Source organism: Bos grunniens, chromosome 11 (assembly GCF_055505025.1).
Source record: "Bos grunniens cultivar Pamir isolate PY7600 chromosome 11, Bosgru_T2T1.0, whole genome shotgun sequence".
NCBI classification, from domain to species: Eukaryota; Metazoa; Chordata; class Mammalia; order Artiodactyla; family Bovidae; genus Bos; species Bos grunniens.
In genome coordinates, this window is record NC_141175.1 from 76476500 (window position 1) to 76501780 (window position 25281).

The 25281-nt window shown below is 42.4% G+C and overlaps 2 protein-coding genes across 22 annotated transcripts in view; one reads left to right on the forward strand and one right to left on the reverse strand.

The window, feature by feature from the left end:
* Window positions 1-25281, reverse strand: part of LOC147363332 (uncharacterized) — a 791043-nt gene that overhangs the window by 682514 nt on the left and 83248 nt on the right. For 4 of the 17 annotated variants that reach the window (XR_015136990.1, XR_015136993.1, XM_086327067.1 and 1 more), the window contains one exon: window positions 18335-18539. The exons of the other annotated variants lie outside the window; for them this stretch is intronic. Coding sequence is in view for 2 of the 4 variants with exons in the window: in XM_086327067.1 (XP_086183193.1) it covers window positions 18527-18539 (13 nt within the window). In the remaining 2 variants the exon portion in view is untranslated. The remainder of the gene's footprint in view (window positions 1-18334; window positions 18540-25281) is intronic. 17 annotated transcript variants of the gene reach the window in all.
* The window catches only part of FSHR (follicle stimulating hormone receptor), a 223008-nt gene that overhangs the window by 156704 nt on the left and 41023 nt on the right, over window positions 1-25281 (forward strand). For all 5 annotated transcript variants that reach the window (XM_086327025.1, XM_086327026.1, XM_086327028.1 and 2 more), the window contains exons 5-8: window positions 8658-8729; window positions 9922-9999; window positions 16897-16965; window positions 17077-17151. In XM_086327025.1, coding sequence (XP_086183151.1) covers window positions 8658-8729; window positions 9922-9999; window positions 16897-16965; window positions 17077-17151 — 294 coding nt within the window. The remainder of the gene's footprint in view (window positions 1-8657; window positions 8730-9921; window positions 10000-16896; window positions 16966-17076; window positions 17152-25281) is intronic.

Here is a 25281-nt window from a genome sequence, read left to right on the forward strand (position 1 = left end):
AAAAAATCAATGATAAATAAATCCTAACACACACACACACACAGAATCTGCAGCCAGGCTAATAAGGCTGAGATCTTCAGAACCCTGCTTTGGGGCTTATTAAATTCCCACCGATTGCTACAGAGTCTGGTTTCCATGGAGACCAAGGCCAGTTTGAGCTGAATAGGAGTTAAATATTTCTAACTTTGAAAGTATGAGACTGGAGAGGCAAGAAAACAGGCTTTCCTACTGTCTCAGGTAAATGGCATATACAAGATCATTTTACAGAAGGAGAAACTGAGGCTCTGAAAAGGTAAATGAACTGCTTAACACCATCCAGCTTGTGAGAGAGAAAGCGCTTAAATCCAGGGTTCCTAGTCTTAAGTCTAATGCCTTTTTCATTGAACAACAGCTTATTACACACACTCCCACCTAACTCCAAATGTATGCGATTCTATACTTAATCAAGTCTTTATTTAATGATTTGGAAAGTACATGTTAGCATCTTTTCTAATGGTGTATATAGAGACACAAACTCTCAGTCAATAACTACCTACATTTAATAGAAATCTTAGTATCAGTGAGCCTGAAAAGGTAAGGAGTCTTCTCTTTTATTAATTAACTATAGTATACTCCTCTCCTTCTTATGAATCAGTGGATAACTAACTTCTCCCAGAGTGGTCAGGAGGAAGAAGTACATTTTATCTAAGAGACAGAAAAATGCACTTTACAATGTAAAAATCAATAAGGAAGAAACAGTCTTAAATTAGGTGCAAACAAATATATCATGATAAACCAATCAGAAGATGAGAAAAGGAGGTCAAGTTCAAACCCTTGATCTTGGCTTCTAGGAAATGTGTTTTGGCAAAAATAATAAACCCCTAACCTAGACACACAACTAACAGCATCCCATTTTTATATCAAATTTGCCTAAAATATCTCAAGTCAGTTCAGTCGCTCAGTCGTGTCCAACTCTATGCAACCCCATGGACTGCAGCACGCCAGGCCTCCCTGTCCATCACCAACTTCTGGAGTCCACCCAAACCCATCTCCATTGAGTCAGTGATGCCATTCAACCATCTCGTCCTCTGTCATTCCCTTCTTCTCCTGCCCTCAATCTTTCCCAGCATCAGGGTCTCTTCCAATGAGTCAGCTCTTCACATCAGGTGGCCAAAGTATTGGAGTTTCAGCTTCAACATCAGTCCTTCCAATGAACATTTAGGACTGATCTCCTTTAGGATGGACTGGTTGGATCTCCCTGCAGTCCAAGGGACTCTCAAGAGTCTTCTCCAACACCACAGTTCAAAAGCATCAATTCTTCAGTGCTCAGCTTTCTTTAAAATACCTCAAGAGGCCATTAAGGCCATGGTATAAACTCTGCTTCTGCCTCAGTTCACAAACTAAAAGAAAACTGGTTCACACAGTCTCAGAATTGATCATTCCCTGCCACGGTGGATTTTGGGTAGAATAGAAAAAATTGCATTCTTGGCTAGCACGTGTGATGAAGAGTGATGTCTTGTTCTCCTGACATTTTTCAGTTCAGTGGATTATGTACTGCTGCTGCTAAGTCGCTTCAGTCATGTCCGACTCTGTGCAACCCCATAGACGGCAGCTCACCAGGCTCCCCCATCCCTGGGATTCTCCAGGCAAGAACACTGGAGTGGGTTGCCATTTCCTTCTCCAATGCATGAAAGTGAAAAGTGAAAGTGAAGTCGCTCAGTCATGTCCGACCCTCAGCGACCCCATGGACTGCAGTCTTCCAGACTCCTCCATCCATGGAATTTTCCAGGCAAGAGTACTGGAGTGGGGCGCCATTGCCTTCTCTGCATGCTTCTCTACCTAGTTTTAAAAGTTGTTGAGATACTGCCTCCTCTTTCCCTTCCCTTTCCATTCCATTCTCCTCTGTGCCCCATCTCTCAAACCCCTTTTGTGGTTTAAGCTATACACACTCATTTCCCTAGTTCAGGCCAATAAACTCTATACTGTCGTAAAATCTGATTTCCTCTCCTTCCTGCAAGAGCTCCTCCATGAGTAATCCATCTCACATTGTTCTCCCCTTCCCTGAGTCTTAAGACACTCACTATCAACAACATACATCTTAGCACTAGACCCATCTGAGTATTTCCTCTATACTAACCTTAACTCTTCAATTCACTTGTGCATTCCCTGAAAACAAGGGTATGGTCTTTGGCATCCTCTTTTGGATAGGATGGACATTGTATGGAAGGAAGATGTCTAGCCCAAAGCAAGACAAGTGAGCCCAAAACACTGAAAGTTTAAGAAAAAACACACACCAGCACTGTTGAAGGTTTATGAAAGCACTAACGATGTTCAGGACAATGAGCCTTAGAGCTGTGGGGTCAATTATTCTTGGAAGCAAATATATTATTTAGTGAGATGGTATGACATAGTGGAATTGGCTCCCATCAACTGAAGGGACCTCACTAAGTTCATCCTGGCAACACAAGGATCCATTTTCATCACTGTAATCAATACTGGGGACAGTCAGGCATGAAAGATGTTAACAGCAGTTCAGAATGTAAAGCCGGCTGTTGAGAAGGGACGACTATGAGCAGTTACCTTGCTTTAGAAGATCCATTTGCAGAACTTAAATTTGCTGGCATTTTATCCTCAGGCCTTTACCTGTTTGTGAGGATTAACTGCGGTTGAATGAATCAAAATAATTTCACAGCAACAGTCATTTGACCAAACCAAACCCATTGAGACATAGAGCTCCAAGCTGATTACCCACTTCCAGGCTCCATCAGACATGAATTTATTGATCAAAGGGGAAAAATGAATTGAAAAGTAAGTGTTCATCCAAACTCCATTTCCTGAGTTATCTTGGGGTTATGAAGAGTTTCAGCTATAGAGTTATCATCAATAATCCATCTCACTAGATAGTCACTAGATCTTTTTAAGTGTCTAAAACTCAAAACTACTGGAATAATCTTGGCCGTTTTTGCTGTGTGTTTTCTTTAAAGACCAAAGCTTTCAATGTGCATCTACAGACATTTATGGATGTCCCGTAAGTATAGTGACTTTGGGAGTGCATATTTTTTATATTAAATAATGTACTTGCACTCTTCTTGTTGATAATAAGAAACCTTTTTCTCCTTCAATTATATAAAATTCTTACTCATTTACTAAGAGACAGCCAGGTTGTTATACATTAGGTAATGGACAATTTAACCTAATATTAAATCCATTAGGTATCAAACATAGCTAGTGAGTGATTCCTTTTGTGTGTTCATCTCTAACAACACTTAACACATTGCCTGGCCTGGTACATACACAAGCACATGACATGTGTCATCCACTGTGTCAACATCGAGTTTTCAGGAAAAAACATGATTTCTGTCATCAGAAGAATATTGAAGATGTTCAATCTGGTTGAAGACACAGACATTGAATAGAACATAAACACAAAATCATATACAGTTGAGAATTTTGCTGAGCAGTAGTAAGGGAAAATTGCTAAAAAGAATATGATTATACTGGGAAAAATCAAAAACCTTAAGTTAGCTTGGCAATCAGGGAGCTCTTCTCTCAGAAAATGACATTTGTAACTGAACCCTGAAGGATGAGTTGAGGTTGGCCAAGTAAGGCGTGGATGGTAAGCCTTCCAGATAGAGCATAATAAGCAAATGCCTAGAAACAGGGAGGAACTTAGTGTATCTGAAAAATTGAAGGAAAGCAGTGGTGCTGAAGTGAATTGGGGAAATGACATCAGATGAAGGTGCAAGATAGGCAGTAAGAGTAGAAATTTTACTGTGGGAAATAACTAAAGAAAAGCAGAGAACTAATGCCATCTGATTTACATTTTTAAAATGAATGCTCTGTGCTGAATGGAGAATGGGTTTGAAAAGGACAGGATTAAACATCTGGAAAGCAGTAGACTATGACAGAAATCTTGAAAGATGATGGCGGTTTGTTCTAGAATGGTGTTGACAGAGATGGAAGAAATTATATGGAATCAAGAAATATTTTGGAAATGGAATCTAAGAGGACTTTGAGATGGACTGAATTCTGGGTGATGAGGGTGAAGAAGCCAAGTTTACTGTCACATTCCTAACAACTGATAGATGGGAATGCTATTTATGAGGAAGAACTGAGAAACAGCAGTTTTGTGAAGGTAATAGTGGGGGAACTAGTTTAGCTCACTATGCCAATAAGACATCCAGAACAGGATATATGAAGTAAACTTTAGGGACAGACTGGAGAGGTCAGAAGTCAACTATAAATCTAGGAGTGGTCATCATATCAACACTATTTGAAGCCATGGGAAATGAGACCTTCCCAGCAAAATGAGAGAAAAGGGGCAGAAGGCTCAGAGTACAGATAGAGGCAGTATGCCATGTACTTAGTGCTCTGTCATGTCCGACTCTTTGCAACCTCTTGGACTGTAGCCCACCAAGCTACTCTGTCCATGGCAGGTTCTGCAGGCAAGAATACTGGAGTGGGTTGCCATGACCTTCTCCAGGGGATCTTCCCAACCCAGGGATTGAACCCAGGTCTCCCTCATTGCAGGCTGATTGTTTATCATCTGAGCCACCAGGAAAGCCCACAGATAGAGGGGGCATCAACAACAAAAAAAGTTCAAAGGGAGTAACAAAGATGTGGAATAAAAGAAAAGTTCAATTGGACAGAAACTAATAAAAGAGAGACTTGGCAGAGAATACTGAATTCTGAAAGGCATAAAAAAAATGAGAATTTAAAGTGACCATTAGATTTATTGTTTATGGGTTAGTAGACATGAGGCATGAAAAAAGTGGATTCAGGGGAGAGATATAGCATGAAAACAAATTGGAGCATCCTCAACAAGTTGAAGAGGAATAGAACATAGAAAATGAAGACAGCATTCATAGACAACCCTTTCTAGAAACTTTACTGTAAAAGAAGGAAGAGAAGCAAAGCTGGGCTCCAACTGGAGACAAATTTGGAGTAAAGACAGATGATAACCATCAGGGAGTCCCTGAAAATGTGAAACTTGGCACAAGCTAGTATCTCTCTTAGTCTGCTGCTGCGTCGCTTCAGTCGTGTCCGACTCTGTGTGACCCCATAGACGGCAGCCAACCCAGCATCCCATCCCTGGGATTCTCCAGGCAAGAACACTGGAGTGGGTTGCCACTTCCCTCTCCAATGCATGAAAGTGAAAAGTGAAAGTGAAGTCGCTCAATCGTGTCTGACTCTTAGCAACCCCATGGACTGCAGCCTACCAGGCTCCTCCATCCATGGGATTTTCTAGGCAAAAGTACTGGAGTGGGGTGCCATTGCCTTCTCCGCTCTCTTAGTTTAGGTGATCCAAACTATGTCTGAACAAGGACTCAACAAATTAGCAGTTTCTTTTACATTCAAACTGGAGGAGAAGGGTTAGACGACTAAGAAGAAGAAAAGAAGGAACAAGGGAAGCTAACTCAGAAATATCTTATCAGCTGACTGCCACCAGGAAATCAAGGTGTAATTATGCTAGAGTCCATCTAAGGTGTCCTTTAGAGTATATTCAGAATTGTTCACCCAAGGGATGAAAGAGTTCACCACTAGAAAAGTTGTCCTATGAGATGGTAACTTCCTTGTACTTCCCAATCTGACCCCTGCCTCAAAATAGTTGAGCAGATTCTTACAAGTGTCCCACTCAGAGATGGTAGAGGAGCCTAGGGTAGAAAATGAGAGAGACCCAGTATAACTGAGGCCAGTGTCTGCTAAGTTAAATCTGTATGTAGCTGGCTGCTATGGTAACCACTGGAGTAAAAGAAGGAACAAAAGAATGTGAAGCAGGGTAGAGCAGTGTCTGATATAATGTCTACCTTGATGTTCACACATTCTGTGTCCTTTCCAATCTGGAAAGATGAAATGGCTTGTGTCAAGTTCTTAACATGTCCATCCTCCTGATTCCTGGCCTCCAGACCTCCCTTTCCCTGTTTAAGATGAATTACTCCAAGTAGCCGTGATACCTGACAAATAAATTAATGGAATAAGGGTTTTAATAAATTCTGGTGACAGAAGCAAGAAATGTTTTAGAAACATCAACCAATTAGCCTAGTATTTTATGAGCACATACTGTATTCCCAATCTGCACGTAGTAGTGTAGATTGTCAAAGAATATGAAGTGTGGTCTTTGCTTTGATGTCTCATTAAAAGAATATTCCATAGACCCATGGGAAGTGATCTAAAAATAGTGGAAAGCTGGATATGATTAAATAACAAATGTAGAATAAGAGTGTGTCAAGCTAGCAGATATTTAGTTATGGCAATGTTTCTGTTGGTATTTCTCTGAGTAGCATCTCAGAGGTGATGGAGAGCAATCATGAAAGCTATTTGTTTGGGTTAGAAATTTCAAACTCCAAATGTTAACAGAAGCTATCTCTGGGTAGTGAATCTAGAGGTGATTTTTACTGTCCTCTGTAGATGTTTCCATAAGTCTCCCAATAAGTATATATTATTTTTATATTCAAAGAATATATCTTTTTAAAAAACCAAAGAATACAGAGCTGCTAGAATTCTCATATATTGCTAGCTGGAATACAAAATGGTACAGCCACTTTGCGAAACACTCTGGCAGTTTCTAATACAGTTAGACACACACCATCGACCTAGCAATCCCACTCATAGACATTTACCCAAGAAAAGTAGAAATGGTCTCTGTTTCTCTCCCTCTGTCAGTCTTGGTCTCTCTCACTCAAACACGCACACACATAATACACACATGTTTAAAGCAGTATTTTTTTATAATCACAAAAGCTAGAAACAACTTAGGAGTTCTTTTACCGATGAATGAACAAATGATGATATACCCATTCAAAGGAAGACTAACCAGCAATAAAGAACAGTGAACTACCGATACATACAGCAACACGGAAGAATCTCAAATGCCTTATACTGTATGAAAGAAGTTCCATAATGTATGGTTGCACTGATATGACATTTTTGAAAAGGCAAAATTATATAAATAGAAACTGATCAGTGGTTGGTAGGAATAGGAAGTAAAAGGAGAGGTGACTATTGTACAAAGGGGCAACAGAGTAATTTGAAGGCTGGTGGCGCTGAGTTTTATCTTGAGTGTGCTGGCTGATAGACAGCTGTATATGCTTGTGTTAACTCAGGTCTCCACACGAAACAGTTTATATTTCAGTGGGAAAAAATTTTTAAAGTAAATAACACAATGAAGTCTTAATAAAACCATGGTAACAGCCATTTTCCACAAGTGAAAAACAAAGGGAGACCATCTCAAGGGCTGTCAAAATAATCAAAAGAAGAACTGATGAAGATGTGCTCTGTGTGGATCACTGAGAACCAAACAGGAGCAAAACATCTGAGAACCATTACAGAGAATCCGTAGGCAGAATTTATAGGCTCTCTGAATACAGAAGCAAAGAGCAGGACACCAAAGTCTACTCTAGAATCATAAACCCCAGACACACATGCTCTTTCACAATGATGAGAGTACTGGTGCAGGTTCTTTAGCTTGCCAGCAAAAAGACCAACTGTAGGTAAGACACACAGAGAAAATGGAAATGGGAGTGGGGAGGTACTGGGAGGATTCTAGGTATCTCACAGGAGCCTGAGAAATGCTGAAAAATGGTATGCCAGACAACTCTCATTGTCAATTGAAAATCTTCTTTACCACTTCTGTGGAAGCCAGTTCCACTCAAATTTCAACCGGCTTAATTTCAGCTGGACAACACCTACTCTGACCTTGTGTTCCTCTCATTTCTAGTCCCAGGGCAGCTTCTACACCAATGTAAGAGATGCCCAGAGGGAAGTCTCTGAGCACCCATAAGTGTACAAGTCAGAGTGGAGAGTTAATATCATGGGGAAGCCGTCAACCAACAGGAAATAGTAGTCTGTGAATAAATGCTTCCCTTTCTTCCTCATTCAGAGCAACAGTTTTGATACCCATTTTGAAAATTTCCTACGTCAAGTCCTTTGCATTAAAGACCAGTCACAAGTAGTGCTGGCCAACTCAACTCATATTGATTATCTTTCCCCCATCTCTGTTTCATTTCCCCTGTCCCAACTCACTGAAGTCACATTATCAAATATACTATCTATAAGGCAGTCTTTGTCTCAGGCTTGGCTTCCAGGGGAACCCAGGCCAAGACATGAAAGCCTTGGGAAGGATCCAATATAGCTCTGGAAATCTCAGCTCTAGAAATGTAGGGACTATCTCATGAGCATGATGCATCAGTAGACTCTGCTCTAACCAACTTCCAACTTCTTCCCAGGAGAGAGTTTGATGGGCCCACATGCATCCTCTGAGGTCAAAGGGTATGGAATTCATGCCCTAATAGCGACAGAATCATTTGGAGAGGAGAAGAGGCAATTCTTCAGAGTATGTAGAGGTTGGAAGTAGGGGATCATTTAGGTAAATTCTGTTGTCCAGTTGCAAATTACTTTTGGGATTATGTTGATTTCTTCTTCTTTAGCAAAAGTGTGCATTGTGTCCATCTTTGTGTCTGAGTATAAGTTTCTTTTCTCTAAGGTATCAGCAGCTTCCTAAACCCTGATTAGAGCCTTAAAATAGAAAATATAAGCATGATTCACATGTATTATGGAATTTTCTGGTAGTTTTTCTGAAAGCTTAATATGGGTATTTTGTATTTGGAAAGCCTAGACGGTGGCAATTGTTAAAACAGCCAGCTTCATTTTTCACTCACTCTTATTTTGTCTCTCTCTAGGTTAATATCCAACACAGGTATTAAGCACTTGCCAGCTGTTCACAAGATTCAGTCTCTCCAAAAGGTTTTACTGTAAGTTTGAAGAGCGGTCACCAACTCTTTACTCATAGCTGTTCTGCGCAACAGCCTCTGGGCCTGTAAAAAGCATTGTGTAGTCTACATTCTCCAAACGTGTTGCTTTGGGTGAGCAGGCGTAGGAAGGTAAACAGCAAGCATCCCAGCTTTACCTAAAGACCAGCTAATCTCAACTTAGTCAGCAGGCTGAGTCAGCAGGCTCCTCAGTCAGACAGCTGTCAACAGAGCCAGCTTGCAGCACATCAGGAAGTCTCTCCTTCCTTCACTGTTGAGGGCTTTTCACGCCTCCCTCCTGTAACTCCCCTTGTCTTCCACCAGCCTCCCCTCCTCCTTCCAGAATGCCCAGGCTGCCCTAGGCATAAAGAAATCACTTGACTGAAGTGTTAATGACAATGTATTTACCTTTTCCCAAGGTATCTATTTTGAAAGACCAACAGAAAAGGCAACATGTAATAGCAAGTTTATTTTCAATAGTGAAATTGTAAGAATCTGGACAGATGCAAAAGAAAGAGGTAGGAAGGACGTAGTGAGCAAAGGGAAGGAAGGAGGGAGGGAGAGAGAGAGAAAAACAGAGAATCCCCTCTAGTTCCTCAACTTGTTCCAGAGAGTTTACTCCTTTTACATTTAAATGTTAGATCAGACTCGACAGGGAAGCTTCAGAGGATGAGGTGCAAACAGAAAAATGAGAGGTTCTTCAGCCTTTTAGTCAGGAAGAGGAAAAGCAATGATCACACTTTTCTGTGACTCAAAAGAGGTCAGAGGAAGAAAACTAGCTTCAAGAAGTAGATTGAAATGGAGGAAGATGAAGGCCCGACTAAGGTGAATGGAGAGGTTTGGTAGAAATGAAAGGTCAGCTTAAGTGACTCTGTCATATTGAGCAGGTACCAACTGTGGAGGCAAGGATAATAAAGGAGTACGTTAGAACCTCACACAGTTGAATTAGCCTAGAAAACTTTCAGAGATGTAACAGACTGCATGTCTGCAATTGCACTTTTAAGAAGAACTGATATACTAGAGATAAATTAGATGTCATCAATTTCCCAAACGTTGAGCTCCTCATTCTTCAGAACAATAACTATTCAAGCATTACCTCAGTTAAAGACTACACCGTGCCAAGTAGACTACATGTGGGGAGGTGACAAGGGATAGAGCTGGTATAAACATCTAATCTGTCTGTACTTTCTTCCAGAGATATTCAAGATAATATAAACATCCACACAGTTGAAAGAAATTCTTTCATGGGGCTAAGTTTTGAAAGTATGATTGTGTAAGTAAAGAAAAAAAATCCAATGGAGTAACATTTGGCTTTTCATGTAATGCTTTCTTTGTCATAATGGTATGTTCCTTTTTTTTGCAGGGCCGGGGGGTGGGGTATAACTTTGGCATTTCTCCATTCCAATTTCTCTCTCGTTCTGTGTTTTTCTCTCTCTTCCCAACTTTACATTTCCAAATCACAGCATGGAGCCATGTTAATAATTTATGATTCTGTGGTGCGATTCAAGTGTTTAAAATTGCTCTTTGAATGATGGTCTCCTGTGATGCAACATCTGTTCTGAGGGACAAAATAACTCATGCATCAATAAAGTTAGTTATTGCCTGGAAAGGCTTTTGTTGCCCAAAGAAAAAGACCAAGGAGGAGTCTGAATCAGGAAGACATGGATATTCCCTCATAACCATGCCAAGCAGCTCCTGTTCAGCCACACACTGGGCATATAAGATGACTTCACATTTGCTTAGGACAATCACGTTTTTTAATGAGCTTGAGTTACTCTCTATGATTTTGGCGAAAGTTTGTAAATGTACTCTACATTGTTAATGAACTATCTTCTAATCATCTGTGCCAGTAGCCTATGTAGCAGTTTATCCACTCCCCCAGATGGCCACTCCCCAATAGGGCACTCAGGCTACCCAAGTGCTTATGGGATCCTTGAAAGTTAAATGAACAGAATAACATTTGGGGGACTGGTAATTGCAATTACACATGTAAGAAAAGTATTTTCTCTTTACATTTCACAAATTGCTGTGGTTCTTTAAAATATACTGTGTGTTTCAATATGCGGTATGTACAAAAAACAAGTTCTACTCCAGAAAGAATGTTGGTTCTTGTCAAAGCAGTAATATGATCCAGAGACCCATCTATATGAAAAACAAACAAAAACAACAACAAGAGAGATGGGGAGGGAACAGAGGGAAATAGGCAGATCAGATCAGTCGCTCAGTCGTGTCCAACTCTTTGCCACCCCATGAATCGCAGCACGCCAGGCCTCCCTGTCCATCACCAACTCCCAGAGTTCACTGAGACTCACGTCCATCGAGTCAGTGAGGCCATCCAGCCATCTCATCCTCTGTCGTCCCCTTCTCCTCTTGCCCCTAATCCCTCCCAGCATCAGAGTCTTTTAGAATAAAGCTAAACACAGTATTTGACGTAAATTTATTACAGTGAAAATCACTCAGTTGTGTCCGACTCTTTGCGACCCCATGGACTAGAGAGTCCATGGAATTCTCCAGGCCAGAATACTGTAGTGGGTAGCCTTTCCTTTCTCCAGGGACTCTCCCTAACCCAGGGATCAAGCCCAGGTTTCCCTCATTGCAGGCGGATTCTTGACCAGCTGAGCCACAAGGGGAGCCCAAAAACTTTATTACAGAGAACCAACAGAAAAATTTGACAGGGACTAGCAGAGGAATAGGATGTATGAAGGAAAATATAACATCAAAGGCATGGATTCAGAGCACACAGCAGTAGGACAAAATTGTAGATAATACCTAATCCTTCCACTTAAGATTGCTCATGGTATTTGAAATCTGTGTGTGTGTGTGTTGGAATGAGTTGATGAGGTGTGAGAAGCATGAGAGAACAAGAAAGCAAAACAAATAAGCAGTAGGAAATATGTGCAAAATAAAAGTAATTGTTCTAAGCATAAAAGAGGAATAATACAATTTGACGTGAGAGTTGAAGGAAGAGTTAAGTGAGAGAAGGAAGGTCTTAAAAGATGAGTGGAATTTAGCCACAGCATTGGCAAAGGAGGAGCAGAGGAAACAGAATCTCCAAAGCCACGAAGGTTAAAACAAAAAGGTAAAAGGGAACTTCTGGAAAATGGTGAGTATCTGAGTACCACTGGCCTACTGTATTACAGCAAAGGGATTCTTGGCTTGCATAATAGAGGGAGGAGCTTAGTGATCAACAGAATCAGAACTACCTGGATGCTTGAGCTGTTTTAAATGTTGCTCTAAACATACATGTTGTTTTTAAATATTGTGATTCAAATATATGTATTCAAAATGAGTTCATGTGGCAGGTTTAGTAATACAGTTCTTTTTATTTTTTTGGCTGCACCGAGGCCTGTGGGATCTCAGTTCCCCAATCATGGCCTGAACCTGGGCCATGGGCAATGAAAGCATCAAGTCCTAACCACCAGACCACCAGGGAACTGAGTATTTTTATAGAAAACATATAAGTGGGAACCTGAAATTAACATAATGTCAGATGTCAATTATCTCACTTTTTTAAAACTGGTGTGTACTAATAACATTCTCACAGTTTTGCACACTGATATGTATCCTTTTTGTCCAGAACATCAGACAGAAAGCAAGCTCTCCTGACCTACCTAGTCTTAACTCTTCCCAAGTGGAGGAAAAGAACTTAAGGAAATAAGAACTTGGGACACCATCTCAGAAACCCGAGACTACAAAAAGTAAAAAATAGAGATCATAGCTGCTCTTCACTGACTCCTGTCCATGGATACTGTGTGGATCCCCAGAACTGAGAACCTACTTTCCTAGTGAGGACAGTTTTCATAAGAATTAACACTTCTCAGACATGTCTCCAAAGGACAAATTCACATTTGTGAGAAAAGTTTTTTTTTTTTCTTTTTTTTTTTCCCCTTAACTTCGGATGGCCCTTAATCCATATGTAACAGAATCAGAAGGTCCACACTCCACAGTTTAAGTCTTCAGTTGTTCTTTGTCTGGGCCCTACTTCTGGCTATAGGGCACTTTCTGCCTCTAGGGACACCCAAGGGTACTCGGGGGGAAAAAAAAAAAAAAACCTTGCAAAGTAGCTCTGATGATGGCAAAAGCTCTCTTTGCATCTTTCAAAATCCTAAACCCCTTTTCTACATACATATAAGTAAATATATTTTTTAAATAGTCCAACAATGAAGGACTATCAGACACTTGGCTAGCGGCTCAGGGGGAAATGAAGAGTAAAAGCCCACCACAAGGAGGCCCTGGAGCCCTTCCCCACCTCTGCACTGACCCGCAACCAGAAAGTCTGAACAGGGAAGTACCTAGCTACGGCCTTACTCCACATGCATTTCCTCCCTTCCTCAACTGGCTTCCGTCTTCCTGCCCCTCAGTGAGCTTTCATGGACAAGGTCCTCCCCACACCTTCATTCTTTAGAAAGAGGACAGACTCTGCTTCTGGGGCTTTCTGAGCCTTCAATGACTGAACATACTGGGGAAAAGACCAAAAAAAAAAAAAAAGACTAAGGAAAACCATGATTCAGTTATTCCTTAGCTGATGTTCTGCCATGTTTGTCGTCACCATCATCATGAGGCTGGTTTTAAAACCAGCACTACCTCTCTTAAGAGACTAGGCATGTATTTCACAATTACCAGCTTTTCTGGTAATAGTTTGAGAGTTCTACTGCCTAACATAACCCCCTGGGCAGGAATTCTGGACATAATTTGTTTATTGTGTGATAATCCATTATTGACATCAAAAAATGCTACCTCCTCTATTGATTAAGAAAATCTGTAAAGAAAAAGGGCTACTTTGAATACAATTGCTGGGGTCCAGCCCTGGCTGATCCAGGGTATTCGAAGGAGAGATGGCATAGGCGACCTATTTATTTAAATATTTATCAAAAATATAAAGAGTAATAGGATGAGGATAGCTCAGTAGGAAAATTCAGTGGAGAAAAGAGGCTGAGTAGCTTGGTTTACGCGGGAGACCAATAAAACTTCAAGACAAGAAGTTTGCACCACTTACGTAGGCCGCAGGCGTCCCTCCATTCTCCCGAAGGAGAGGAGACACTGAGGCCTCCCCGGTCAGATCTTAGAAGCCCAAGCATAATTAGCAAGCATGGCAGGTTCCGCGCTCCAGATGGAGACTCAGCCAGAATTTGGGAGAGAGAGCGACATGGGGAGACCAAGTTTCGGTGAACAAGGGCCCACACTTTATTTTCCAAAGTAGTTTTTATACCTTAAATTGTGCATAGAGGATAATGGGGGAAGGGGTGGAGTCATGCAAGGACAGCAGCTCCTGGTCCTAATCGAAGCCAGGCTTTCAAACTTATCATATGCAAAAGTTCAGGTGAATTACATCATCTTCTGGCCAGGAGGCCTGTTAACATTTTAAGAAACTTATCTTTCTCTAAAGGTGATTATTCCAAAGTCAGGCACCAGCCTCCAAAAAAGCACTGGACAAAGCTACATTCCTATAGGGCAAAGGTGAGGTGGGCTCAATCAAGAAAAGAATTAACTAAAGGGTCCAAGGTTACAAACATTGAGGCTACTACATTTCTATACACCCATTATATCAATCAATACACTGCCAAGGACACAGTAGGTAAGGAGTATGGAGACTTAGCAGCAAACATTGGCCCAATAAGTGAAAAACCCTTCACCAATACAATTTCTAATCAATCTTTTAACTACTCAAAGGAATCTGTGTTTAGACAGTTTAGAACATCTCCTGCCTCTCACAGTTAGGAGGCTCTGAACAATCACATGTGGCCGGAAAAACCTATTCAGGCAGGCTAGAGGATTTCCAAAGGAGTTTGTAGGTTAAACACCGTCACACCCAGGAATTATTAACTGGAGCTGTAAGCTAACTCTTTTTTCAGAGAGAGGTAGTGGGGGACAGCCCCCCGTAAAGTCAGAGGTGTAGGTGAAAGCACAAAGCAGAAAGTAGGCAGACTCTGGTTTTGGGGGTAGATACTCGAGAATTTCCAGGGGGACCCCTGAGGCTCGATCCCGCCTTTGCGTATGCCGAGCCTCCTTCCTCATGACCTTTGTCATGGGTGGAGCTCCTCACGCTGGCTCCCGGCAGTGATAGAATTCCAGTTGAGCTATTCCAGATCCTGAAAGATGATGCTGTGGAAAGTGCTGCACTCAATATGCAATATGCACTCAATATGCAATATGCTGGCTCCCGGCATACAATAATTATCTTAAATTAGTCTGCATTTTACATAGCCACATCTATTTCTATTCATGAAAAAAGTATTAATTATCTAGTCTATAGAAAAAAGATAAGTGGCAGTCACATGGATTTGCTCATCACTTTTGCTGGATTAAGGGTCAGCCAATTACAGCCCATGGGCCAAATCTAGTCCTTGATCTAGGACTTGTTTCTATAAATCAAGATTTTGATGATAAGGAACATGAATGCTGAACCTAAATGAAGCAAAATAGTACTCCAAATAAAAGAAAAAAAATCCATTATTTTCAATAGTAGACCTACATTACCAAAAAAATTGTACTTAATTATTACTATTATACTTTGGTAACTTTGGTCAATAAAAATCTCATGGAAATTGTTTTTTAATTACCCATATAAAGTACCTGATGACTTTCCTGGTGGCTCAGATGGTAAAGAATCCACCTGCAATGCGGGAAAGGACAATGTGGGTTCAATCCCAGGGTTGGAAGATCACTGGAGGAGCGTACGACTACCCACTCCAGTATTCTTGCCTGGAGAATCCCATGGACAGAGGAGCCTGGTGGACTGCAGGCCATGGGGTCACAGGGTCGGACACAACTGAGTGACTAATACAAAGTACCTATATAATATTCTCATTTTGCCTCTTGGACCACAAAACCTAAAATATATTACTGGGCCCCTCATAGAAAAAGCTTGTTGACTCCTTTGTCTGGTCCAAAGCCCCTAGGATCCACCTCCCACCGGTTAGGGACAGCTGCTTCAGCACTGTCACCCCCAGCCAATTGGCTGGCAAATCAGTCAGGAAGGCTGGATGTGCTGGGTACACTTGGGAAGGTGTGGGGCAGGCAGGATTGGGGGTGCACAGCTACTTCTTGGCCATCAGAATCCACCAGTTTGTTGCTAATGTTCTGAAAGACCTGCATTGCTCCTGTGTGGATTTTCAGCTAACTAGCTTTCGGGGGGAAGAAAAACACACACAGTGTCCTCCTTTGATTTTAAGCTTGTTGGGCTCCTCACTGCAGCAACAGAAACTCTCAACATCCTGGACACGTGGGAGTGTCTCTGGGTCAGCTTTGGGAACAGTGCTATTTGCAAATCCACCGAGCCGACAAGGATGAGGACCTGACGGCAAATCAAGAACAAGTGATCCCGGGCTCCCTGGGCTAAGCTGTCCCATACTTGGGTTTCTGTTTTTGTTTTCAGACCATACAGGAGCACAGCAGTGCAGATCTGTCAGCCCAAGGTGCCCTTGGGCTCCCCTGTCCAGGCAAACCTGCTCACTGACCTTCTTTGCACAATTTGGATGACGATTTCCCATCCCGTCCCACCTCCCCCAGAGCCTCCTCCCTCGCCTGCTCACACCATCTCACCCTGCCACAGCCCACAGCCTCTATAATTGATTTCTCTTCCTTTCTGGCTTAACCCAGAGCCACCTCCACAAACCTCCAATAGCCAGGTCCTTTATGGGTCATGGGAGATGTTCAGGTTGTCTGACAGTTTAATTAGATCACTTTTTGATGACAGCCAGGCCCGCTGCTGTGAATGAGCATGAGTGAGAGGCTTAAGGCAATAGATAAAGGGGATACAATATGTTCTTTCTCTAACAGACACTTGTTCAATAACAGTATGATCTCTGTCCTTCAGGATGGGAAAGATCTTTGTCTGCTCCTCCCATGGCATCATTTCTACACACAAATGATATGTGCAAAGACCTTATGGAATCCAGGCTGCTATGCCTAAGTGTGCCTTCTCAAAATTAAATTTCATTGATTTCTCTGAATAAGTAATACATGCACATAATGCAAACTTCCAGCATTACAAAAGGTTATACAGTGATAAATCAGTCTCCCTTCCACCCTGCTCCCTGAGTCTTAGGGTGGTATTTTATTTATGCCACTAACCTGTGCTGTCTGACCTTGCCCCAGTGCTTCCAATTATGAAACTCGTGTACTGTTTGCATCTGACATTATTGGTTTTTTAATGGGTCTTTTATTTCAGATGGCTGAGTAAGAATGGGATTCAAGAAATACACAACTGTGCATTCAATGGAACCCAACTCGATGAGCTGTAAGTAGCCCCGACTATTCTTCCAGGCCATTTAGAGGGAAATGGCTCTTTTAACAGTGATGTTTATGTGGCTTTGTGTTTCCCTCCTTCTTTTCTCAACTCCATCCCCAGGAATCTAAGTGATAACAGTAATTTGGAAGAACTGCCTAATGATGTTTTCCAGGGAGCCTCTGGACCGGTCATTCTGTGAGTAGCCTCCCTCGCTTCCAAGTGAAAGAGATCAGCATCTGTAAGTTAGCAGTCAAGTTTGTCCAAGAGATCAGTGTCTGTAAGTTAGCAGTCAACTTTCTCCCATTCAGGGACGCTTACAGGACAGGGCTGGCAATTAAGATCAAATTTTATCTGTGTCATCTGCAAAGGTGTATAGGACAATTTAGGGCTGATCTACACTCTAAATATCAATACAGTAACAACAACAACTACTTAATGAGCACTTACCAAGTCCCAGAGTGTGTTTCAAAAATGTAAGAGGCATTTTCTAATTTAATCCTTATAATAACCTCTGTGGTAGGAGCTATTTGGTCCCATTTTAGAGAAGGGAAAACTGGCTTCCCTGCAGGGGTCAATTCACCCAAGGTCACAGAAATTTTAGAGCGCAGATGTAACACCAAGCTGGTCTGACTCCTAAGAGCGCTCTTAACCACTCTGCTATACATCCTTTCCCTGAAAGGAAAAGCACATTTCTTCATCTTCACCCTCAGGGTCCAGGAGTTTTGTTCAAACCAGTGAGCAATACACACATTTATGTTTGGATCCTCTTTGCCTCAATTCCAGACCTCTTAGGATGCCTCCAGTGCCTCATGCCACTGTATCAGCACCTCTCCTCCTATTGTTGCTTGCTCATCTTCATTTCTACCACCAGGAGTGACTTTCCTCTGTTTTTATTTACCCCTGCTCTTCCCTTCCACATGGGTGACTCCAACCCCCAGCTCTTCATAGACAGTCTCTGCTAACAGTAAATTCCTCCTCCTGCAACTCTCACAGCCTTCATGGCTGAAGGGCCCAGATCTGCAAAAGCTTCTTTAAAATGTATTTCCCCAGGCTCTAAGCAAGACCCACTACATCTATGGACAAGTGTACTACAGGAAGAAGAAAGGTATCCAGAGGAAGGAGTTAGATACAAGAAGAAATAGTAAGCAAAGAAACAGATAAACATGTGAACAGATGTAAAGGTTTGCAGAATGACTGTTGCATTCTGAGGTCAGTTCAGGCACTTACAAGCCACTAGCTTGTACCTCTTACTTGGCAGTCAGTACATAGGTTATTTACTTACCTACCTACCATCTATCAACATCACTTTCATTTTCACCAAAAAGCTTTCCAGTTCACCCTTGAACAACACAGGTTTGAACTGCATGAGTCTACTTACATATGGATATTTTTCAATAAATATGTAGTCTGCAGTTGGTTGAATCCTTGATGCAGAACTATGGATAAGAAAGGCAAGGCCATGGGACTTGAGCATCTATGGATTGTGGTGTCTGCAATGGATCCTGGAACCAATTCCCCACAGACACCAGGGGGCAGCTGCATTCTCCTTCAGGTTGGAACCCGTGCACCTCTAGAACGAGATCCTGTGTGGCGGAGCAGAAATTCTATTAATGATTATTAACAATGATAAAGGATCTGTTGTAACTTTTATATGGGACTCTGTCTCTTTGAATAAGTTCAAAGATCATTCCAGAATGCCTGGTTTCAGAGAGGCAACATGTACGAAAGAAGGGATGTTTGCATGATTAAAGCAGAGATGCCAGAGAAGACTACCTAGGTTTAAAACCAGTTCTCTCACCTCTCTAAACCTCAGTTTCCTCACCTAAAACAATGACAGGAACAATAATATCCATGTCCTAATACTGTTTGAAGCTTAATAATATATATGTAAGTGTATGTGTATATACATATATATATAGAGAGAGAGAGAGTGAATATACATATATTCACTCATTGAACAGATAGATTTTTAAGCACCAGCCCTATGCTATGCACTGTATATAGTGCAAGGAACAGAAGTTCTTCCTCACAGAAAGCTTATATTCTTATAAAGGAGAGTCAGATAACAGAACTAAATATGCAACTTAATATATTGAACTATCATGTATGCTATGAAGTGTTAAGTAGGACCTGCGGGGAACAAATGGGGAGTGCCAGGCATACAGTCCCTGTGCTTCAATACACAAAGTCTTTAGAACCAGTAGGACCTCCCTGGTGGCTCAGTTGGTAAAGAATCTGCCTGCAATGCAGGAGATATGGGTTCGATCCCTAGGTCAGGAAGATCTCCGGAGGAGGGCATGGCAACCCACTCCAGTATTCTTGCCTGGAGAATCCCATGAACAGAGGAGCCTGGGAGGCGGCAGTGCATGGGATCGCCAAGTCGGACATGACTGAGTGACTAACACACTTACAGCTTGCAATGCTTAGTCAATGTTTCTTATTCTTAGAGTACCTGGGAGACAAACAGAGTGTATTTGATGTCTTCGATCAGGAGAACAACAGTGTGTTAATTTCACTTAGTGAACAGTCCTAAAGGCTTTGAACGTGCCTAAACCAGCACCCCTATCTTTCATGGCAGAACATGTCTGTGATGGTAGGTTTCCACGTGTGACCTGCACCAGGTACACTATGACATCGCAGCAGCTTAACTGCTGTCTGCTACTGAGAACATTCAAGCTGGACAGGATCTCGTCCAGCTCATCACCCAGCTGGGGACACCAGAGCCAGAAATGGGAAGTAACCTGCCAACACTCACACTGCTGCACTAAGTGGCAGAGCCTGGACCAGAAACTAGGCCTCCTGCCTCATATCCTATGCATTCCCCCCATACCATGTCACCTAAAGTACTTCAATAGGTCCAACTGAACATCTAAAAGGGACCCTCAATTTACTGTGAACTAAAATGGGGGGAAAAAAACTATAAACACAAGACCCCGCCCCCAGCCCAAGAACACTAGTAAAAGGTACACACACACAGCATAGAAGAACGTCCCTTGATGTTGACAAGTAGGTCCCAGGCTGAGGCACTGCACAGGATGTCTGACCAGGGTCTCCAGTGGAAAACACCAACACAGACCCCCAGTCAGCCCTGCCATGAATGCCAGCAAGAAGAGGGATAATATCATCACCAGCAGTTTTGCAGAGTCTTCAAGTTACAGGCCCATTTTCTACACTTTCACCACAGAAACAGTGATTAAAATTTACAGAAAATCCAAAGGAATTAGGAAGCATTTGCCATGACTTAAAAAGGTAGAGGGGCTTCCTACATGGCACTAGTCATTAAGAACCCACCTGCCAATGCAGGAGACATAAGAGACACAGGTTTTATCCCTGGGTCAGGAAGATCCCCTGGAGAAGAGCATGGCAACCCATTCCAGTATTCTTGACTGGAGAATCCCATGGACAGAGGAACCTGGTGGACTATGGCCCATGGTGGGTCTCTCAGAGTTGGACACAACTGAAACGACTTAGCAAGCATGCAAAAAGGTAGAGAGGGGTAATACATTTCTACATCTTTTCATTTCAATGCATGAGGATATGTGTGTAAGATCCTGGCCTACATCCCAGTCTCTAACTGCTGATCGCCTCCTTCTTCTCCCCTTAGGGGCAAGAAGGTTGGTCAGCTTAACATCGAGCCTCCTTTTCTGGGGCTTTCAGGTTAGTCTGTCTAGACTAACCTCTCTAGATGTCTTCCCAGCCTCTGTGGCTGCTCACCTGGGGCTTTAGGACCTAGTCTATCCTTTATTTCAGCCTTATGTGCCAATCCCAGGTAAACCCTGGCCTGAAGGCTTTTTGTTTAGTGTGTGTGCAGAGTACAAGCCCATGCTGGTGCTGTGGGTTCATGGGTAGGAGAAGAAGTGTGTGTAGAAGGCTCAGCCCACCGTAGACGCAGCTCAGGCTAGGGCTGTGACTGTGGCTTGGGTCAGATTCCTCTCACTGAACATCAGACTGTGATGTGGGTATTTGCATGCAGAAGGCTTCCTGGAGAGTGCTCTTGGAGCCTGTAGGGAGTACTTGATGGAAGCAGAATCAGGCTAAGAGGAAAGTTGAACTCCAATGCACTTGCAACAGAAGCTTCAGCTGATTCTAGGGGGAGCTCTGGAGTTAGAATGGCCCTTCAGAGTTGACTGAATTAATGCAAGGGGCGGATCCTCTTCATCAACAGTCACTGAGTGCAGGCAGGCCCAGGGGAGACGTCAAGTCTTGGGTAAGTCAGGTGAGGGCAAATCCCAGAGCAGAACTCAGCAATGGGCCACTTCAGTGGCAAGTGGTCCTCAAATGGCCTTAAGATATAGTTCTAAATTTGACCATGCATCAGAATCACACAGCATGCTTGTAAAACTCTAGATGGCTAATCCCACTCCCAGTAGGTTTGATTTAATAGGTCAGGGGTGGGCCTGAGAACCTGCATCTCTAATAACTTGAAGATGAAGCTGATGTTGCTGGTCCAGAAAGCGCACCAAGAATCACGGCCCCTGAACCGGGGCTGGGAGTTGGGAAGCTTGGCCCAGTCTCCATATCTCCTCCAAGAGCCAACAATGGTGTATCTTCCTCCCAGCAGGCTCAGTGCTTTGCCCCAGTACGTATATGTGAGGGATTCTAAGGGAGTCAAGGGGAGGGCACCCAAACCAATCATAACTCCTTTCCTGAAGGCAAAAGTTTTATCTGAGTGAAAAGCAGGGAGTCCCTGAACACCTGAGGGTACAAGTATGAGATGTTCCATTGCAAAGAGAAAGAGATGTAGAGAAAGCCAAGGGCACACAGACAAGCTCCATTGAGTTTCCAAGAGCAGTCTAGCATCCCGATTTCCCCCTCATGAGTCTTGACCTTGAACGTCAGCAGCCGTCTGAGTTTTCACCTTATATTCTGAACTCACTCAAGTTTTCTTTTTTTTTTTTTAAGCAATCAAGCAATTGCTGTTTCCTTGGGAAACCGTTTCCTGTGGGGAAAATTTAATGCATTGCTTTTGCAGGCTGGAGCCAGTACAATCATATTCTGATGGTTTATCAAATTGATTTGGCTATAGCTCAGATTCATTTGATAGTTCAGATTCAAACACTGAGTTATTTGTATAAGAATGATTCTCTTCCATTACCAGTATACCCACAGTCCTATAGATAGTAAATTGCCTTTTTATTCCACCTGGGATCATGAAAGAGAGGTCTTCTAGCCATCTGTCAGTGTAGTATACACCAGAAATGTGCTCTCACTTATGGAAATGATTGACCTGTAATAACATCTTTGCTGGGAAAAATAGAAATTTTTCAAATCAAATTTGTGGCACTGGCTATAATGCACTTTATTAAACAGGGCACAGAACACAATTTAACGCCTGCCTCTCCTGACTCAGCATCTTATTACTGACTGCCGTTTCCCTTTCTGCTTTGTAGCTCAAAATCAAGAATGCTAACAATGTTGAAACAGTTCAGGATTGCTAAGTCCTGTCAGCCATTGTCTTAAGATGTCTCCTGTTGGGACTACTTTTCAGGATTTCAGTTTTCAAAACCAGTCACTTCCAGAATGGACATGGGTTGAAATGTTAACCAAAGTGGGACCTTATAAAGAAAGGCTGCCATCATGAGACCAGCTTGAAACACAAGGGTTAAAAACACCTGCCCATTATTACCCCTTCTGTCCAGCCCACCAGCCCTAAGAACAGTCAGTAATAAAGCAGACATCCTCACTCATTCACTGAACATAGCAGGGCTTACATGTCATGTATTTGGTAGGTGTTGATTGAGCATCTATTCAATGTGTGTCTGGTACTCTGCTAGATGTGAGGGACGTTCACTGCTTTTCAGTCACCAAGTCATGTCCTACTCTTCATGACCCCATGGACTGCAGCATGCCAGGCTTCTCTGTCCATCACCAACTTCCTTGTCCAACACCAACTTGCTCAAACTCAGGTCCATTGAGTCAGTGATGCCATACAACCATCTTATCCTCTGCCGTCCCCTTCTCCTCCTGCCTTCTGTCTTTCCCACCATCAGGGTCTTTTCCAATGAGTCAGTTCTTCGCATCAGGTGGTCAAAGTATTGGAGCTTCAGCTTCAGCATCAATTCTTCCAAAGAGTATTCAGGGTTGATTTTCTTTAAGATTGACTGGTTTGATCTCCTTGCTTTCCAAGGGACTCTCAAGAGTCTTCTCCAGCACCACAATCAGAAAGCATCAGTTCTTCGGCACTCTGTCTTCTTTACTGTCTAGCTCTCACATCCATACATGACAACTGGAAAGACCGTAGCCTTGTCTATACAGACCTTTGTCAGCAAAGTTATGTCTTTCTTTTTAACACACTGTCTAGGTTTGTCATAACTTTCCTGCCAAGAAGCAACTGTCTTCCAATTTCATGGCTGCAGTCACTATTCGCAGTGATTTTAGAGCCCAAAAAGAGGAAATCTACCTTTTACCCTTCCACCTTTACTCTTCTATTTGCCATGAAGTGATGGGACTGGATGCCATGATCTTTGCTTTTTTAATATTGAGTTTAAAGCCGGCTTTTTCACTCCCTTCCTTCACTCTCATTAAGAGGCTCTCTAGTTCCTCTTTGCTTTCTGCCATTAGAGTGGTATCATCCACATATCTGAGGTTGTTGATATTTCTCCCAGCAATCTTGATGCCAGCTTGTAACTCATACAACCTGGCATTTTGCATGATGTGCTCTAAGTTAAATAAACAGGGTGACAATAAATAGCCTTGTCGTACTCCTTTTTAAATCCTGAGCCAGTCAGTTGTTCCATTCAGGGTTCTAACTGTTGCTTCTTGACTCACATACAGGTTTCTCAGGAGACAGGTAAGATGGCCTGGTTTAAGAGTTTCCCACAGTTTGTTAGGATCCACACAAAGGCTTTATTATAGTCAATGAAACAGAGGTAGATGTTTTTCCGAAATTCTCTTGCCTTCTCTGTGATCCAGCAAATGTTGGCAATTTGATCTCTGGTTCCTCTGCCTTTTCTAGACCCAGCTGGAACATCCGGAAGTTCTCAGTTTATGTAATGTAAAGTTTATCTTGGAGAATTTTGAGAATAACCTTACTAGAATGGGAGATGAGTGCAATTGTCCAGTGGTTTGAACATTCTTTAGTACTGTACTTCTTGGGAATTGGGATGAGGATTGATCTTCTCCAGTCCTGTGGCCACTGCTGGGTTTTCCAAATTAACAAATTGAGTGCAGCACTTTTACAGAGCTCTGCTGGAAGTCCATCACCTCCACAAGCTTTATTGGCCGCAGTGATTCCTAAGGCCCACTTGACTTCACACAGACACAGAATGTCTGGCTCTGAGTGAGAGACTACACCGTCATGATGGTCCAGGTCATTAAGACATTTTTTGTGCAGTTCTTCTGTGTATTCTTTCCATCTCTTCTTGATCTCTTCTGCTTCTATTAGGTCTTTGCCATTTCTGTCCTTTATTGTGCCCATCTTTGGATGGATGTGATGCATATAGAGACTCAAAAACAAACAGTACCAGCCCCAAGTTATCTCATTCTGGTAGAGGGACAAAAGCTACTGGGCAGAACTATAATCTCTGCAGAAATTCACAGGAGGTTTTAGTAACAGAGCAGACACCCAATAAATCTTTGCCATGTGATGCAGTGACTTGACAGATGAGGCGACAGTGTGAGGAGGTAAGCTCTCACCTCCTGTCCACCTGTGTACCAGCCATCCCATCCCCTATCTTCAATCCTTTCTCCTTCCAGTCACTTAATAATGAATGAACACCTATTGTGTGCCCTGTTTAAGGCTCTCAAGACTAATCTAATAAAATCACAGCGTTCAATAAGTCATTCTTCTGCTCAGAGAAACTCTAAACTCTTCCACCTGGCTTTCAAGGCTCAGAGATCAAATCCCATTCTGAGGTTCCCTTAATTACTTAAAATATGGTTGCTCAGAATCACCCTCTGAACACCCCTCGCTGCTTTGCTTTGTGTTCCGGGCCTCTCTCCAAGCCTACCCTTAGCTGGTAGTCACAACAAACCCACTTCCATGAAGATGTGAATAAATGGTAATGCCTTGTTTTGCTATTCCCCCTGGGGATATTTGCATCCTAAGAGTGGAATATGCTTTTACAAAGGAATTAAAATATAACATTAGATTTCCAGGCCACGTGGAAGGAACTGTCAGTGATTAGACTCTGTATGTCTGTGTATTTATGTTAGCGGAACAGAGCAAAAGTGGGAATATTTGCAGTTTAAGTCTCACTCCAAGCCGAACAGTATCTACTTATCCCCTTTGTCCCTACTGATATAAATGTTTACGGATTTTTCTTAGTCTGTGGAGGTACCAGAGAAACATTTTTCTGTCAGTCCAAAATAAGGAAGTCTTATGAT